At 39.2% G+C, this 17,964-nt stretch overlaps 1 protein-coding gene across 5 annotated transcripts in view; it reads right to left on the reverse strand.

Annotated features, from left to right (window-relative positions):
• Positions 1–17,964, reverse strand: part of LOC146524412 (glutamate receptor 3) — a 97,031-nt gene that overhangs the window by 41,232 nt on the left and 37,835 nt on the right. For all 5 annotated transcript variants that reach the window (XR_014875900.1, XR_014875899.1, XM_085171593.1 and 2 more), the window contains exon 4: positions 816–1,003. Coding sequence is in view for 3 of the 5 variants with exons in the window: in XM_085171593.1 (XP_085027719.1) it covers positions 816–1,003 (188 nt within the window). In the remaining 2 variants the exon portion in view is untranslated. The remainder of the gene's footprint in view (positions 1–815; positions 1,004–17,964) is intronic.

Here is a 17,964-nt window from a genome sequence, read left to right on the forward strand (position 1 = left end):
ATACACAAAGATTTTCAAATGAGACAGCATCAGACATTGCAACCAAACAATGCCAAATAGGGCTCTTTAAATAGGCAGGGTTGCTGCTATGTCTCATAGGCCTTAGGTGATCCCAAACTGAGTGAGTATAGGAAAAAAGAAAGAAAAAAGAAAGAAGGTTTGGTTCCAAAATTAGCTATGGTGAGTCAAACGCGTACATAAAAAACACCAGTATTAGCAAAAACCTGAAAGTCTTAGATAATAAATTATTGACGGATTAAATGTTTCTTGATTTTATTACTTCACTGATAAAGTGGAGCTTTTTCTCCACAAAGTGTTGCCTTCTGCAACTGAAAAATAAATGTGTAAAAAAGGAACACATTAATTTAAACCTGATAAAAAAACAGCTAAGAGGACCTGCAGAGTTCTGGAGGTTAACGCTTTTTACGCTACACATCAGTCATTCGACACTGAAACTTTGGCAGCACAAAGACACAAAGATATCCTGACTGTAAGTATTATAAACAAACTACAGAGACTACATTTCCCATAATGCTAGATGTTCTGTTAACCTAGCCTGACAAGTGCACAATTTTTATTACACATAATGATCTTCCCTCTCAGCCAAAGATAACTCAAAGCATGTATTTAGATGCAACTAGTGTTCAAGAAGACTGCTAAATAAACTTTGGTATATAATAAAATAAGTCCTTTTAATATCTGCTGTTTTAGTCTGCTACTACTGTAAGCGGGAAAAAAAAAAGGACTTGAGGTAGAGTGTAAGTGTAGGCGGTGATATAATGAGCATGCCTATACACTGAGGCTCAGAGGCTCACCTGCTCTAATATAGTGTTGATCCTATCCACCTCGCAGTCAATCACATAGCGCTTCTCCTGCCTCCTGTCCATCTCCTCAATGATGCGCTTGAACTCGGCTGCGTCCGTTGTGCTGCTAACAGAGCGAGCGGTCACCTGCCAGTTGTTAGCGACTGCTGCCTCCATGATGGCCTGCAGTATGGAGAAACCTACAGGGGGAGAGAGAGTGAGAGCGCGTAACTCAGAGGATTAAACAAAAAAAACGACCAGCACACATCAAGAGTTATGCAGAACCGAGTGGCTTCTAATTTATTCTGGAGAGGTTTTTGCTTGAATCCAGAGGTTAAAGGCCATCTCATTACAATCTAAAATAGCATTACAAAGTCTGCAAGCCCACTAAAATATTTTCTAGAGTCTAGACTTTGTGTGCCTGTGTGTATGTGTGTTTAATTCACATTTGCATATTGACAAGGCAGTATCATAATGAAGTGAAAGGACAGGAATCGTATCTCCATATTATTAAAAGATCAGTGGGTGATGTTATTGCACTTGGCATCAATTAAATTATGGCATTTAGCTCAGCCACATGTTAACTTTGACAGTGCGGTGAAACACATTGCAGCCTGTGTCTCCTTGGAGGATCCTGCCAACTCATTTTAAGATAAAGACAATGAAAGATTTATCCAAGCCAGTGGTAGCAAGTGATCATTATAATACTAGAAGAATGGAGAATGAGCCCTTCTAATGATTAATTCACACATGAAATATTTTCATTTAACAGAGTGCTCAGAAACACTATGGTCAAATCACATACCACACAATGAATAATGTAACCATATTTCTGGAGGGATAAATTGCATGTAGGACAAGCTGAAATAAAAATGGCTTAAATCGTCTCCAGTGTATAACAAATGGGCATGAACGTGATGAAGATTGTGAAAATCAAACATCATTAGGCCAAGCAGAATGCAGTCATAACATGTGCAATAAGCTTATTTTTCAAATTTTTTATAATATTCACATGATCTGTCATGTGCGAAGCTGATACAGAAAGGGAAACGAGGAGAAAAAATAATCTTTCAGCAACAGCATGCCCTGGCAAACATGTAGACAAATATAGATTTTGTTTCTGTGCAACATCATCACAGCAATGTTGGGGGCAAAAAGTAACTCTTCAAGGCAGCGGAACCAGGCTCCAAAGCAGAGACAAGGATGGAAAAAAAGATGGATGGGAAATGTTAAATAATCCAAGGGAATCATGCGCCTATGCTAAGAACAGAAGAAGAATATGAACCCAGACCACTAAATGAATTCCTGTTGGTCCTAAAGCCTGCAAGGTTCTTTACAGTGCTTGGACCCTTATCCTCAATATGGTTAATCCTTTGGACATATCCCAAACTTTAGCTTTTGTACACGAAGACAAACAACATAACTGTATGCACATCAGCATTCTCACATTACAAAGAATAAATTCATTAATATAATTTATGGTCAGAATTACCGAGGCTTCTTGTATCATCAATAACAATCCCAGATTTAGCTGACTGTATCACAGCTAGCTAACAGCCCATATTGCTTCTTTTTATAATTAGTTAATGTTTATTTTGTTGGCTTAAGTTTTGTTTTTGGTGCTATAAACATTAAAACATTATTGAATTGATTTGAACTCAATGCCTACAGTACCTTATGTCTGGTACAGCATGCTTACAGCAGTTATAGCAGGTTGAGAAGTATGCTAACCTGCTAACTTTCACATTAGCTTCTGCACACAAAGAAAAACAACATAACTATATGGGCATAATCATTCCCACCATTACAAAGAATAAGTTCATTGATATAATTTATGGTCAGAATTACCAAGGCTTTTTGCATCATCAATAACAATCCCAGATTTAGCTGACTGTCTCACAGCTAGCTAACAGTCCATTTAGCTTCTCTTTATAATTAGGTTTAGTGTTTATTTTTTGGCTTAAGTTTTGCATTTGGCACTGTAAACATTTAAACCTTATTGGATTGATTCGAATTGAATACCTACAGTACCTTATGTTTGGTACAATATGCTTACAGCAGTTGTGGCAAGTTGAGAAGCATTCTAACCTGCTAACCTTCACATTGACTAAATTAGCGACAAACATTAACACTAAACCCATGCTACGATATTGTTAAATAAGGAAATGACAGACATCCAACTAAAAACATTCAAAGCTTGCTAAATTAAAACCAAGAGCATGCCAACAATATATTTTTTATAGTTAGCTTCTTTTAGCCAAACTTTGGCAGGTTTAGTGCATGGGCCACTTCATTCAGACACCAGATACTTTTGCCTGCTAAACATAATTTTACATCAATATGGAAATGTAAGGCAAACAAACAGATTCAATTTTGATATGGCATTTTAATATGAAGTCTGGAAGAAATTACAGACAACATTATTGAGAAGTCAATAACAATGTTTAACTTCAATCTGGTGACTGACTACCAGAGCAGTTTTCTCCTTTAAAAACACCGAGCAGACTTTGTAACCATTAAAACCTGTCTGTGGAGGCTGTTATGGAAATTGTCTGACATAATATGAAATAAGTGGGCAAAGTAAACATTTTACTTTTATTTATTTATTTTTTTACTTTACCTTTGTTATTTATTTTGAGCTATTTTTCTGTACAACTTTATCTCCGTGAACCGGCTGCGGACAGCCGACAAAGCCTGCACAGATACCAAAGAAGCAACAACAGCAGCTCTAACAAGGAAGCCTCTTTGTGACTCACTGCATTTGTCTTCTTCATGTCTTTTCTTTTTCATTTGGTCAAGTAGCTCTCTTTTTTTGTTGTTGTTGTTATTTTTTGGATTTCCACATACTTTGAGACTACTGTACCATGTGTGTCTGTGCTTCTGGTGTGCCAACATTGCTTTTGCACACAGCCACATCTCCACCAGACGACCTTTTGGCAAGCAGTACAGCAAGTAGTGGAGACCGACACACACTGTGTCATCTGTCCAGAGGAGCGGTGGCATACTGCCTAGAGACATTAAGCTGCCAGATCTCAAGGTTATGTGGCAACCTGGTTATCAGGTGAAAGGGCTCTAAGGATTCAGCTCATAGCTTATGAATGTAACCTGTAGCAAAACACAGTTTACATACTACTGTATGTAAAGAGTGAGTCTAGCTAACAGGTCTTACCAGAATTAAAGGTCAAAAACTTTACACTGTAGTGAGTTAAATACAATATGGATATAGATATAATTTGTCAGAATGATTACTTTTATCAATCGCAACTGGTTACATAAAAAATGAAAAAAAAATTGAAGTGAAAAACATTTTCTAAACTATCATCATTTTTACATGAGTGCAGCAGAGCACTCATGTGCTAAACTTCCTCAGATCTCCTTTACCTAAAGCACAAGTTACAGAGTGAAGGTTTGAATAACATGGATGCATTATTCATTTTCCTGAGGCATATGCTCACAACCTCACCAACCACAAGCCAGCTGGATAGCATGGCAGTCTTCCCGGCAATAAAAAGCTTCTCACATTAAGAGATGTCACGCAGATTAACTGGGTCAAAATGGTCTCTGTTGGTTTGGAAACTGTTGAGAAGGCTGGTAAAGGTAAAAATGCCAGTGTATCATTTTCCACACGCTAATCACATTGGGTGTACGACATGCCATGCATGTGGGTTAAAATGATAGGGTGCTCATTTGTTTCAGGGCTGCGTGTATCTATTTGTTTAGGGTATTGTAATCTGTGATTCCCGTGCTCCTTGAAAGGCACAATAGTATGTTTCAGAATACTTTTAAATGACACAAAAACTAAATTCTTGCAGCGGGAATGATTTGGAAATATGGGAATTACATATGCAAGGATCTACAGTGTGCTGTCCAGAAAACGAAACAAACAAAAAAAAAATCCTATTTTCACTTTCGAGATGAAGTGGGAAGTGAAAAACATGAATTATGCTTTTATGTGGAGGAGGGATATACTGTTCTGTCAATCAGATTACAATCACATAGTTCTTTTATTTTGAAATTGCTGATTTGTGCAGCATTTTGTCTCCCCCTCTGCCTCTGGCAAACCCTGGACTGTGTGGGAACAATTGGATTCATTTAAGATTCACAGAAGATTCCATGCCTGCCTAGTTTTACATTTGTATGGAAATTAAGAGATGGAATCTAGTGGTGGTAAATAGTCTGTCCAGAAAAGGATTAGGCCTGCTTTTTGCTGCTGTTTTCTCAAAAATCAGCATAAAAGTTTGCATGCATTCTGATTGGGACTATCAAAAAACCGAACAGTATCGTTTGAGCGCAACTTAATCTGACAGCCCTGAGAAGACTGATAGTTCCTTCCTCATCTCCACCAGCAAGTAAATATAATAAATGTCTTTGGTACTTCATGCAGCTCTTCCAAGATTACATCAGCCACTTACCTTTCTTGGACCAGAGTCCATCTCCAGATTCAGCCAATCAGTAAATGAATCTTCCTAAAGAGCACTGGAGACCCTCATAAATGCTTTTGTTACTAATATTTATTTCCAACATGGAGAAAATCCATAAATTCTATACACCTTCCTTTTTTTTCCACCAACAGGAGCCCCACATCTCTGTTGCATCTGAAAATGTAATACAGTCAACTACATAAATTATGGACGACAACAACAAGGCTTCCTTATCACCACCTATAAATCCCTGCAGTACAAATCCAGCGGCATGCAGCGGCTTCTGCTGCACATGCTCCTCGGGGCTAATCACGCCATCGAGACAGGGAGGCTTTTCACGCACCGCTTGCGACTCAAACACGGCGTACAGCGTAATAAAATGTGGACAACATCTATAAGCATGGTGACTCTAACTACACATTCAAGATACAGCCTGGTCACAAAAACATTGGTGCACATAAGCATTTTATATAACTTTTAAATACTATAGAACTGCACAACCCACCATTTCATCAGCGCTCAAATGATAAATTATAAAACACTTTATTTCATCGTAAATGTCTTTAAAATTTTATCGCTACCCTTATGCAAACTCATTCTTTATAATTATAGTTATGTGATATTTTGTTCTGCATGTATGTGGGAAATGAACCTCTGTGCTTTGGGGCTGATGAACAACAATTCTGCGTCCTCGCCCTAAAGAACGAGGCGGTGATGTTAGCCACCAGTAATGCTGCAGTGTTTTTTTTCCACAGTGCACGAGTGTTTCTACTATATGTTGCCAGGATACGGGCCAAAATAAATGTTAACTCTGACAAATGAATACTGCAGCAAAAGAGAAAAAACACAGCTGAATTTGTCAGTGTTGAAACATCCCTGAGCACCATATACAGGTGAGGTCATTCAGAGATGTTTCATATTTGTATAGGCCTGATTATAACATTTATATATGTGTGTGTGTGTGTGTTTTTTTCCCTTTGGAGCCTTTGCGACCTATGGTGACTCATAACAGCTTTCTGTGTGGTCAGTAGTCACAATGTGTATCTTCAAAAGAGTTATTTCAGCGAACAGTGAACAGGAATCAGAGTTAAGATGAAGGAAGTATAATGACTACTGGAGAGACAGAGGAGAGGGGTAACTCGAGGGCAGAAGGCTAGCGTCCTGGTCTGACTTTAGCTTTTGAATATGTTAAGGTGGATAGCCCCCCCCCCCCCCCCCCCCCCAATATAACAAAGTGGAGTTAAGTTGCTCTTTAATCTGAAGCGCACACTTGAAACAACTGTATAGTTTGTGGAGCATGCAGTGCAGGAACCGCTGCGATGGGTGAAAACTCAATTATTTCTGCATTTCTCTGCTATCAAATCCAGAAGGAGCCTAAAGACGGCCCGTGTGCTTATAAATCAGAACTGTTGCGAATGAGATGTTGTGGCAGTGTAGCGTACAGTGGCTGAGTGAGAGCTGCAGTCCTCTTCTTCGTCTGTGAACCGGATCTTAACAGGATGAGTTTTGAAGCGTCACCCGTGGCGGCTCAGCAGTAATTGAATTGAGTTGCATCTAATCTCATTGCCCAGCTCCTTTGGTTCCCTGCCTCTCATTAGGGTTCGATGCAGAGTGTCACAGGCCTCCATCTCTCTCTCTCCCCCTCTATTACTCACAGCCGTCTCTCATATCTCACAGCCGATCCAGCCTAACTAGGCAATTCAGAGAAATATTGCAAATTCCTCAAGCCATACACCTCCGCATTAGCCACGACTGACTGTGAGCTTCAGAGGCACAACTGCAGTATAGCACTCGCTCATATCATTACACTGTATTATCACTGATATTATAATAATCCATACTGCGTCAAACTCTACTGATCTTATCAAATAATGAAATGTAAGCAGATGAGTCAACGTTAAGCACACTGTGGTACACAATAAATAACAGCGGCCACAAACAACTAAAGCTACCACTTAATGGCAAAGAAGGAGAGATGGAGGGTAAAACCAGTTCAATCTGAACCAATTTCTGAAGGATAAATCTAAAGAGCACATGTGAAAAAGAGGTGTTGTCCACTGAGCAGGCAGTAAATGTGGCTGCTTTTCCCTCTAGCTTGTCAATCCTCTGGTAAATGAGAGTCTCTGGGGAGCTGAAACGCCCCGCCGAGCACTGTTCATGGTCTAAAAGGGCATCTTAAACAACTGAATGGAAATGGTGAAGATAATGCCTTTGATTCTTAATTGTAGGCTTGATACTTGAGTTGGGCTGAACATCTTTTGAGACAGTTGGGATGTCATCTTTATGCGTTTTAGATAATTACATAAGTGTGTAGTTCAAGGGAAAACTGAATTTTCAGAGGTCATTTTTAAAAATATGCTTAAACCATTTACCTCTGCTGGTAAAGTCATGAAGGTGAATTTGTTCTTTTTTCCAGATTTCTAGATTAAGCATCTTGTAGGTTTAAAAAAAAATTGATTTAGTTGCACAATATTGTGGCAGAAATGACAAAATAGGTGTGTCAAATGTTCTGCATGTCTGGTTAACACTAGAGGAAAGTGTTTCTGTTACGTTACTCAATGAGAGTAATGTATTCTGAATACTTTGGATTACTTAATATATTATCGTGCTTTTTTACAACTTATGAATGTTCTATTGCTGTGTGATTTATTACTATTACTGAAGGCTATTCGCCATACCAATAGCAACTAGATTTTTAAATCTTAATATAAAATGAGTAACAGTAGGTGGTAGTGATGGGATTTCCGGCTCTTTTTAGAGATCCGGCTCTTTCGGTTCGGCTCACTATAAAGAGCCGGCTCTTTCGGCTCCGAACCGGCTCTTCAGGTTGTTTTGTTGCTTAAATTAATTTATTATTAACAATAATATAAAATTATGCACAAAAGGAATTACTAACGTAAAAAAAGTGGTTTTATTTATATATGTTTATATATAAACACACCAGATCCGGTCGTTGGTACTTGCTGGCTTGTGTAGCCACTAGGTAACAAAAGCTCAACACTGCGCCCAGCATCCTGGAGCACTTCTGTTGTCTTTTGTACGTGTTTTGAGTTTTTACGTGCTTCGGAGTTTTTACGTGCTTCGGAGTTTTTACGTGTTTTGGAGTTTGTACGTGATTTGAAGTTTGTATGTGCTTTGTCTCTAGGGGCCACCGTAAATATACTTTTATTTATTCACTCCACATAAAATGTAATAAATAAATCATATAATACAAAAATCAACTATTCACATTTCAAATTTTAACTATTTAAATTTTCAGCTTTTTCCTTTTACAAATTTAAAGTGAAACAACACAAAACACTGCAAACCACAACACAATTAAATATAAATTAAAATATGAAAACAAAAAGAAGATGCATATTCTCTGTCACATGGGCCTGCATGAATAAACTTTCTGAATCCTTTATCATCTGCAACCAAAAATAGTTGTGGATGATTACTATACCTTTCTAATGTGACTTTGTTGTCCCTGGCTCTCTTTCTCTCTCTCTCCCTCCGTCTCTGTTCCTGTGCTACTGAGTGTAACTACCGCCCCTCCCCCCTCTGCCCAGCGTAAAGCACAAGGCTCGGGTGCGGAGTGAAGCGGAAATAAAGTGCGAGAGAGAGGCTGAGAGAAAGAAAAAAAAAAGCCATGTGACGGCTCGCGATAAGGAGCCGGGTGTTGCTATGAGGTGCCGTAAGGGACATTATTACTGAAACGCTCTCACACACACTACTGAAACGCTCTCACACACACTACTGAAATTTTAGCTCTCACACACACACCTGAAACGCTCTCACACACACTACTGAAATTTTAGCTCTCACGCACACTACTGAAACGCTCTCACACACACTACTGAAACGCTCTCACACACACTACTGAAATGCTCTCACACATACTACTGAAATTTTAGCTCTCACACACACTACTGAAACGCTCTCACACACACTACTGAAACGCTCTCACACACACTACTGAAATTTTAGCTCTCACACACACTACTGAAACGCTCTCACACACACTACTGAAACGCTCTCACACACACTACTGAAACGCTCTCACACATACTACTGAAATTTTAGCTCTCACACACACTACTGAAACGCTCTCACACACACTACTGAAACGCTCTCACACACACTACTGAAATTTTAGCTCTCACACACACTACTGAAACACTCTCACACACACTACTGAAACGCTCTCACACACACTACTGAAATTTTAGCTCTCACACACACTACTGAAACGCTCTCACACACACAACTGAAACACTCTCACACACACTACTGAAATTTTAGCTCTCACACACACTACTGAAATTTTAGCTCTCACACACACTACTGAAACGCTCTCACACACACTACTGAAATTTTAGCTCTCACACACACTACTAAAACGCTCTCACACACACAACTGAAACACTCTCACACACACTACTGAAATTTTAGCTCTCACACACACTACTGAAATTTTAGCTCTCACACACACTACTGAAACGCTCTCACGCACACTACTGAAACGCTCTCACACACACTACTGAAACGCTCTCACACACACAACTGAAACGCTCTCACACACACTACTGAAATTTTAGCTCTCACACATACTACTGAAATTTTAGCTCTCACGCACACTACTGAAACGCTCTCACACACACTACTGAAACGCTCTCACACACACTACTGAAATGCTCTCACACATACTACTGAAATTTTAGCTCTCACACACACTACTGAAACGCTCTCACACACACTACTGAAACGCTCTCACACACACTACTGAAATTTTAGCTCTCACACACACTACTGAAACGCTCTCACACACACTACTGAAACGCTCTCACACACACTACTGAAACGCTCTCACACATACTACTGAAATTTTAGCTCTCACGCACACTACTGAAACGCTCTCACACACACTACTGAAACGCTCTCACACACACTACTGAAATGCTCTCACACATACTACTGAAATTTTAGCTCTCACACACACTACTGAAACGCTCTCACACACACTACTGAAACGCTCTCACACACACTACTGAAATTTTAGCTCTCACACACACTACTGAAACGCTCTCACACACACTACTGAAACGCTCTCACACACACTACTGAAACGCTCTCACACATACTACTGAAATTTTAGCTCTCACACACACTACTGAAACGCTCTCACACACACTACTGAAACGCTCTCACACACACTACTGAAATTTTAGCTCTCACACACACTACTGAAACACTCTCACACACACTACTGAAACGCTCTCACACACACTACTGAAATTTTAGCTCTCACACACACTACTGAAACGCTCTCACACACACAACTGAAACACTCTCACACACACTACTGAAATTTTAGCTCTCACACACACTACTGAAATTTTAGCTCTCACACACACTACTGAAACGCTCTCACACACACTACTGAAATTTTAGCTCTCACACACACTACTAAAACGCTCTCACACACACAACTGAAACACTCTCACACACACTACTGAAATTTTAGCTCTCACACACACTACTGAAATTTTAGCTCTCACACACACTACTGAAACGCTCTCACGCACACTACTGAAACGCTCTCACACACACTACTGAAACGCTCTCACACACACAACTGAAACGCTCTCACACACACTACTGAAATTTTAGCTCTCACACATACTACTGAAACGCTCTCACACACACTACTGAAACGCTCTCACACACACTACTGAAACGCTCTCACACACACTACTGAAATTTTAGCTCTCACACACACTACTGAAACGCTCTCACACACACTACTGAAACGCTCTCACACATACTACTGAAATTTTAGCTCTCACACACACTACTGAAACGCTCTCACACACACTACTGAAACGCTCTCACACACACAACTGAAACGCTCTCACACACACTACTGAAATTTTAGCTCTCACACATACTACTGAAACGCTCTCACACACACTACTGAAACGCTCTCACACACACTACTGAAACGCTCTCACACACACTACTGAAATTTTAGCTCTCACACACACTACTGAAACGCTCTCACACACACTACTGAAACGCTCTCACACATACTACTGAAATTTTAGCTCTCACACACACTACTGAAACGCTCTCACACACACTACTGAAACGCTCTCACACACACTACTGAAACGCTCTCACACACACTACTGAAATTTTAGCTCTCACACACACTACTGAAACACTCTCACACACACTACTGAAACGCTCTCACACATACTACTGAAATTTTAGCTCTCACACACACTACTGAAACGCTCTCACACACACTACTGAAACGCTCTCACACACACTACTGAAACGCTCTCACACATACTACTGAAATTTTAGCTCTCACACACACTACTGAAACGCTCTCACACACACAACTGAAACGCTCTCACACACACTACTGAAATTTTAGCTCTCACACACACTACTGAAACGCTCTCACACACACTACTGAAACGCTCTCACACACACTACTGAAATTTTAGCTCTCACACACACTACTAAAACGCTCTCACACACACAACTGAAACACTCTCACACACACTACTGAAATTTTAGCTCTCACACACACTACTGAAATTTTAGCTCTCACACACACTACTGAAACGCTCTCACGCACACTACTGAAACGCTCTCACACACACTACTGAAACGCTCTCACACACACAACTGAAACGCTCTCACACACACTACTGAAATTTTAGCTCTCACACATACTACTGAAACGCTCTCACACACACTACTGAAACGCTCTCACACACACTACTGAAACGCTCTCACACACACTACTGAAATTTTAGCTCTCACACACACTACTGAAACGCTCTCACACACACTACTGAAACGCTCTCACACATACTACTGAAATTTTAGCTCTCACACACACTACTGAAACGCTCTCACACACACTACTGAAACGCTCTCACACACACTACTGAAACGCTCTCACACACACTACTGAAATTTTAGCTCTCACACACACTACTGAAACACTCTCACACACACTACTGAAACGCTCTCACACATACTACTGAAATTTTAGCTCTCACACACACTACTGAAACGCTCTCACACACACTACTGAAACGCTCTCACACACACTACTGAAACGCTCTCACACATACTACTGAAATTTTAGCTCTCACACACACTACTGAAACGCTCTCACACACACAACTGAAACGCTCTCACACACACTACTGAAATTTTAGCTCTCACACACACTACTGAAACGCTCTCACACACACTACTGAAACGCTCTCACACACACTACTGAAAAACTAAGGCATTTCAGTTGAACAGGAAGGCATTTCAGTTGAACAGGAAGGCGTTTCAGTTGAACAGGAAGGCATTTCAGTTAAACAGGAAGGCGTTTCAGTTGAACAGGAAGGCATTTCAGTTGAACAGGAAGGCGTTTCAGTTGAACAGGAAGGCATTTCAGTTAAACAGGAAGGCGTTTCAGTTGAACAGGAAGGCATTTCAGTTAAACAGGAAGGCGTTTCAGTTGAACAGGAAGGCATTTCAGTTAAACAGGAAGGCATTTCAGTTGAACAGGAAGGCATTTCAGTTAAACAGGAAGTTAATTCTTGACAAAGAAACTGAAGGAAAAAGTGGTAGATTTCAAACAAACCACTACACAGATGTCTACTCAGCAACCTGCTAGTTAGGGGTGGGTTTTTATAATCGATTTATCAATTAAAATCGATTCTGGCTTGGATAACGTGAAATCGATTCATTAAAATCCTGAATCAATTTTTTAATATAAATTAATTTTGCCCGAAATGCCAGAATCTCAGGTGAAACCGCACAAAATTTCAACAACCACCAAACAGCTAAAACAGTAAATGAGAGCAGGAACAGGGATTCTGCACAAAGACGTAAACACACAGCGCGGACCCGCGGATCAGAATCAATGGGATGTCGCCTTTCTCACCCGACGGCACGGACACGGTCGGGGCTGAAAGCCAACAGCTGGCTGATTCTGATCTGTCGGCGGTCTGCGCTTTGTTTTCACGCCGTTTTTGCGCTGATTCTAAAGCTGTTAGTTTGATCTCTCTCCAAACAATATTGACTGAACCAGCAGCAAAAGAAGATCCAAACTGCGCTTCACATAAACATCGTCATGAATTCCCTCTGACGTTTACTGTTTTGCTTCCACCACGATAAAATCACACGTCATGCACAGCTCTCTCTCTCTCTTTCTCTCTCTCTCTGTACTTCAAGAACTGTTTCCCGTCTAAAAATCTGTTTTCTGCATTATTCACTTGCTTGTTATGCACAAGTCTACTGTTGTTTACAGCGCTGTCGGCCGCTGGTTTTTTTTCGTTTTACATACTTCCGAAAAGAAAATCTTATTTCTGCTGTTCAATACTGAACAAATTTAAACATTTAAAAATTATGCAAAATGCAAAACGCTTAGCCGTGTCTCTAATAAAACCGCTGGAACGTCAGAGGTAACGTTCATATGTTGATTAATGGTTTTCTTTCGTTTTTGATGTACTGCAGAATATTTTTTATAAAATCCCAGGCCAGGAAAAATCACCTTCATGTTTTTCTGTGTTTTATCTTCAGCTACTTTTACACAAAGGCATCTGCTGTGAGCTTACACCTTTGATAAAGTCTTGCGTGTGTCAGCTTCCTTTTTTTAGATACAAAAATATGTAAATGTACTGATCTGAATTATAATATTGCTGACTGTCAAAATTTCCCAGAATCAAATTGAATTGAATTGAATCGAATCGAATTGAATCGAATCATGGAACGATAAGTTAGACAGCTTAGTCTTAGTGAGACAGCTGCATTACTTAAAAATATATTAGCCTCAGCATAAGTCAAAATTTAGAATAGCAGGAGACGGGCATTATCCTGTTTTTTTTTTTTTGTTTTTTTGGCATATGTGCTTTTTGTCTTTTTTAGCAAAGAAAAAAATATCTTAAAATCATCAATAAAACCAGGGAGAGAAGGCTTAGCGTTCCTCCATTTAACACAATGGATATGATATTTACTCAAACGTATGATGATGTTAATAATGTCTGAGACAGATGATCCATATAAAAAAAATTATGATGTAATTCAAATAGTGACACATCATTAATATTTAGGAAAATCCAATTTTTTAAGTTGCACCAAATACATTGTGTGATAGGGCATAGAAAAAAAAAAAGATGTTCTAGGGTTTTATTTTCATCAGTACAAAAAGAACACTGATCCACCTCAAAGCCAAATCTCTTTTTTTTTTTAGAAATTCTGCCACAGGATAAATTTTTTTTAAAGTGTGTTTCTTTAACTTTAGGTAGAATAGGCTATTTCATAAATTTTTAGTATGCTTTATCCAGTGTATATGAAATAACTAAATTAGAACCATGCAATGTAACCATTCTGTTGTAACTATGAAATATTTTTGTCTTTGAAGAAACTACTAACAAATTTCTTATTGCATTTTTATCAAACAGCTGACATTGCCCTAGCAATAAATTTGGGAGCACTGATGAGAAATTGTTGTATATCATAAAAATTTTAATCAAATGAAGCAGAGGCAGTGGGACCAGTTCACAAAATTTGTTATATTCTCTTTGAGAACAGTTTAGACAATATTTTTCTGAAAAGTCTGGGTAACTTAGAATTACACCATTATCATCCAACAAATCTGTTATGAATATAATCTTTTTGTTCAAACCAGTCAGTCTTGAAAATTGATTTTTGATTAAGTGTTATTACCCTATTATTCCATAAGGTTGAATTATGGGGAGAAGTTGTGGGTAAATCTCATTTTCCCAAAAATGCACAGTCTGTTTTGGAAAGTTTGATATCTTTATGGGGATTTTATTTACCGCAAAATCACATTTCAAAATAAAGTCTAATCCTGTATACTATTTTATTAAACAAGGATCATAGGATGTGGAGCTAAGTAGAGTCTGGCTGTGACAGACAAGATTTTAACCATTTAATTCTAAGGGTGCCATCCATAAATTCTAATTCTGGAGTTTTGATACCACCTTTATTGTATTCCTTCACAAGCTGATATCTTTCTATGTAATGGGTTTTATTCCTCCACAAAAATTCGAAAATAACTGTGTTAGCCTTATTAATGCTTTTAGAGGAGATATATAGAGAGTGACAAGGATAAATCAATTTGGAGATGCCTTCAGCTTTAGATAGGATGTTTCTGCCAAAAAAAGCGAGGTCTCTGCTTAACCAGTGGCTAAGTGATTTCTTCATCTCGATGATACAGTTAGAAATATTGGTGTCTTTTCTGCTAATTGGGTTTTTTAGATATTATCAGCCCTATATATTTAACTTTAGATTCAACTCTAACCAAAGCTATTGAGGAGTCAGAGCTTGTATGAATCGGGAGAAGTTCACATTTTTTGATACTGAGAGATAAACGAGAAGCTTTAGTTTTCTCTACCATGTATTTATCTTTCAAAAACATAGATGTATCATCTGTGAATTGACTTATTTTGAAGTCTTTATTAAAAATTGATATTCCTTGTATGTCGTTAGAATTTTTGATTAATAGTGTTAACAACTGAGTTGCCAATATAAAAAGCTTAGGGGAAACAGGACATAATTGCCGAATTCCCTGTTGCACCTTGAATCCATTCCTTGATTCAAGGAAGCTAAAATATTGTTAAGTAATGCGGCTGCTTCACTTAGGCTACAAGCACAGCCGTCCCCAACGCCCAGGTCCTGGACCAGTACCGGTCTGTGAGTCGTTTGGTACCGGGTCGCAAGAGTTGAGGCTTGAGTTTAAAATTTATGGTTTTCATGGTATTTATCTTTTTCTTTTTTTTTTTTATATTGTTTACGTGGCACAAAAAAGGTTGGGAACTGCTGTACTAGCAGGTTGCTGAGTAGACATCCTTGTAGTGTTTTGAAATATACCACTTTTTCCATCAGTTTCCTTGTCAGGAAACAACTTCCTGTTCAGCGGAAATGCGTTTCAGTTGTGTGTGTGAGAGCGTTTCAGTTGTGTGTGTGAGAGCATTTCAGTAGTGTGTGTGAGAGCTAAAATTTCAGTAGTGTGTGTGAGAGCATTTCAGTAGTGTGTGTGAGAGTGTTTCAGTAGTGTGTGTGAGAGCTAAAATTTCAGTAGTGTGTGTGAGAGCGTTTCAGTAGTGTGTGTGAGAGCGTTTCAGTAGTGTGTGTGAGAGCATTTCAGTTGTGTGTGTGAGAGCGTTTCAGTAGTGTGTGTGAGAGCTAAAATTTCAGTTGTGTGTGTGAGAGCGTTTCAGTAGTGTGTGTGAAAGCGTTTCAGTAGTGTGTGTGAGAGCTAAAATTTCAGTAGTGTGTGTGAGAGCATTTCAGTAGTGTGTGTGAGAGCATTTCAGTTGTGTGTGTGAGAGCGTTTCAGTAGTGTGTGTGAGAGCTAAAATTTCAGTAGTGTGTGTGAGAGCGTTTCAGTAGTGTGTGTGAGAGCGTTTCAGTTGTGTGTGTGAGAGCGTTTCAGTAGTGTGTGTGAGAGCTAAAATTTCAGTTGTGTGTGTGAGAGCGTTTCAGTAGTGTGTGTGAGAGCGTTTCAGTAGTGTGTGTGTGAGAGCTAAAATTTCAGTTGTGTGTGTGAGAGCGTTTCAGTAGTGTGTGTGAGAGCGTTTCAGTAGTGTGTGTGAGAGCTAAAATTTCAGTAGTGTGTGTGAGAGCGTTTCAGTAGTGTGTGTGAGAGTGTTTCAGTAGTGTGTGTGAGAGCTAAAATTTCAGTAGTGTGTGTGAGAGCGTTTCAGTAATAATGTCCCTTACGGCACCTCATACGTCACTCTATTCGATTTCATCCACAATCCGGCACGTAGCATAGGAATGCGGAAGGTCACCTTTCTCGTGTTCATAGTACGCCTCAGGATGTGACAAATCATCGGTATATTACACATCGGGAGTGAGAACGGCCTGCAACATCATATATACAGTACATAAAGAACAGTCAATACTTGGTATGACCAAATTTATTCTTCATATTTTTGTGTCAAATATTGACTGAAGTGACATCTTGTGTGATTAGTTTGCTGATGGTTGCTGGAGCGTAACCTTCCCAGATCTAGTAAAATAATTGCTACTTAATAACCCCTGAACTCCGTTAGCATTTATTTGTATTCACTCCAGGTGTGTCAATACAATTCTGCGAAAATCATCAATGGGATTTTTTAAACGTAACCCCCAAGCCCACAAATAAGGGTGTGTTTAGGGTGGTGTTAGCTGTAACTCTTCTGCCTTTTACAGTGTCTTAGGCTAGTTATCCAGCCATGCTAACAACTGCAGCTTAATCAGGGCAGATAATCCTGTCCTAAAGCTCTGTCTAAAAAGAAATGAACACACAAACAGTTAAGATGCACTGTATACCTATAAATCCAAAGCTTGACTGGCCCGTTGTGACCAGTTAATGTTGCAAAGCTGGAACTGATCAGTCTGTATGGGAGAGGAGCTCAGACATCAGGAGGACAGTTGCCTGTTCATTCTTCTTTCATCTCTGCTGTGTCATCCTGCTCTAACACTGTTTAATTCACTGAGCTACCTTTTTGCATTATTTTATTTTGTCAGTCTGGAGAGACAACAGGATAACAAGATAAATAAATAATAATAAAACATTTATGAAAGATGACGTAAATATGACCGACTCTTCTGACAGTGTGAAGGCACTTTTTATGTTTGATGTGTGAAGAAAAATTCACACAAGATATTCACTTCCGGCTAGATTTTGTCACAAGAGCTGGAGCCGCCACCTCTTGAAATCTATCATG

This window comes from Neolamprologus multifasciatus, chromosome 2 (genome assembly GCF_963576455.1).
Source record: "Neolamprologus multifasciatus chromosome 2, fNeoMul1.2, whole genome shotgun sequence".
Classification (NCBI taxonomy): Eukaryota; Metazoa; Chordata; class Actinopteri; order Cichliformes; family Cichlidae; genus Neolamprologus; species Neolamprologus multifasciatus.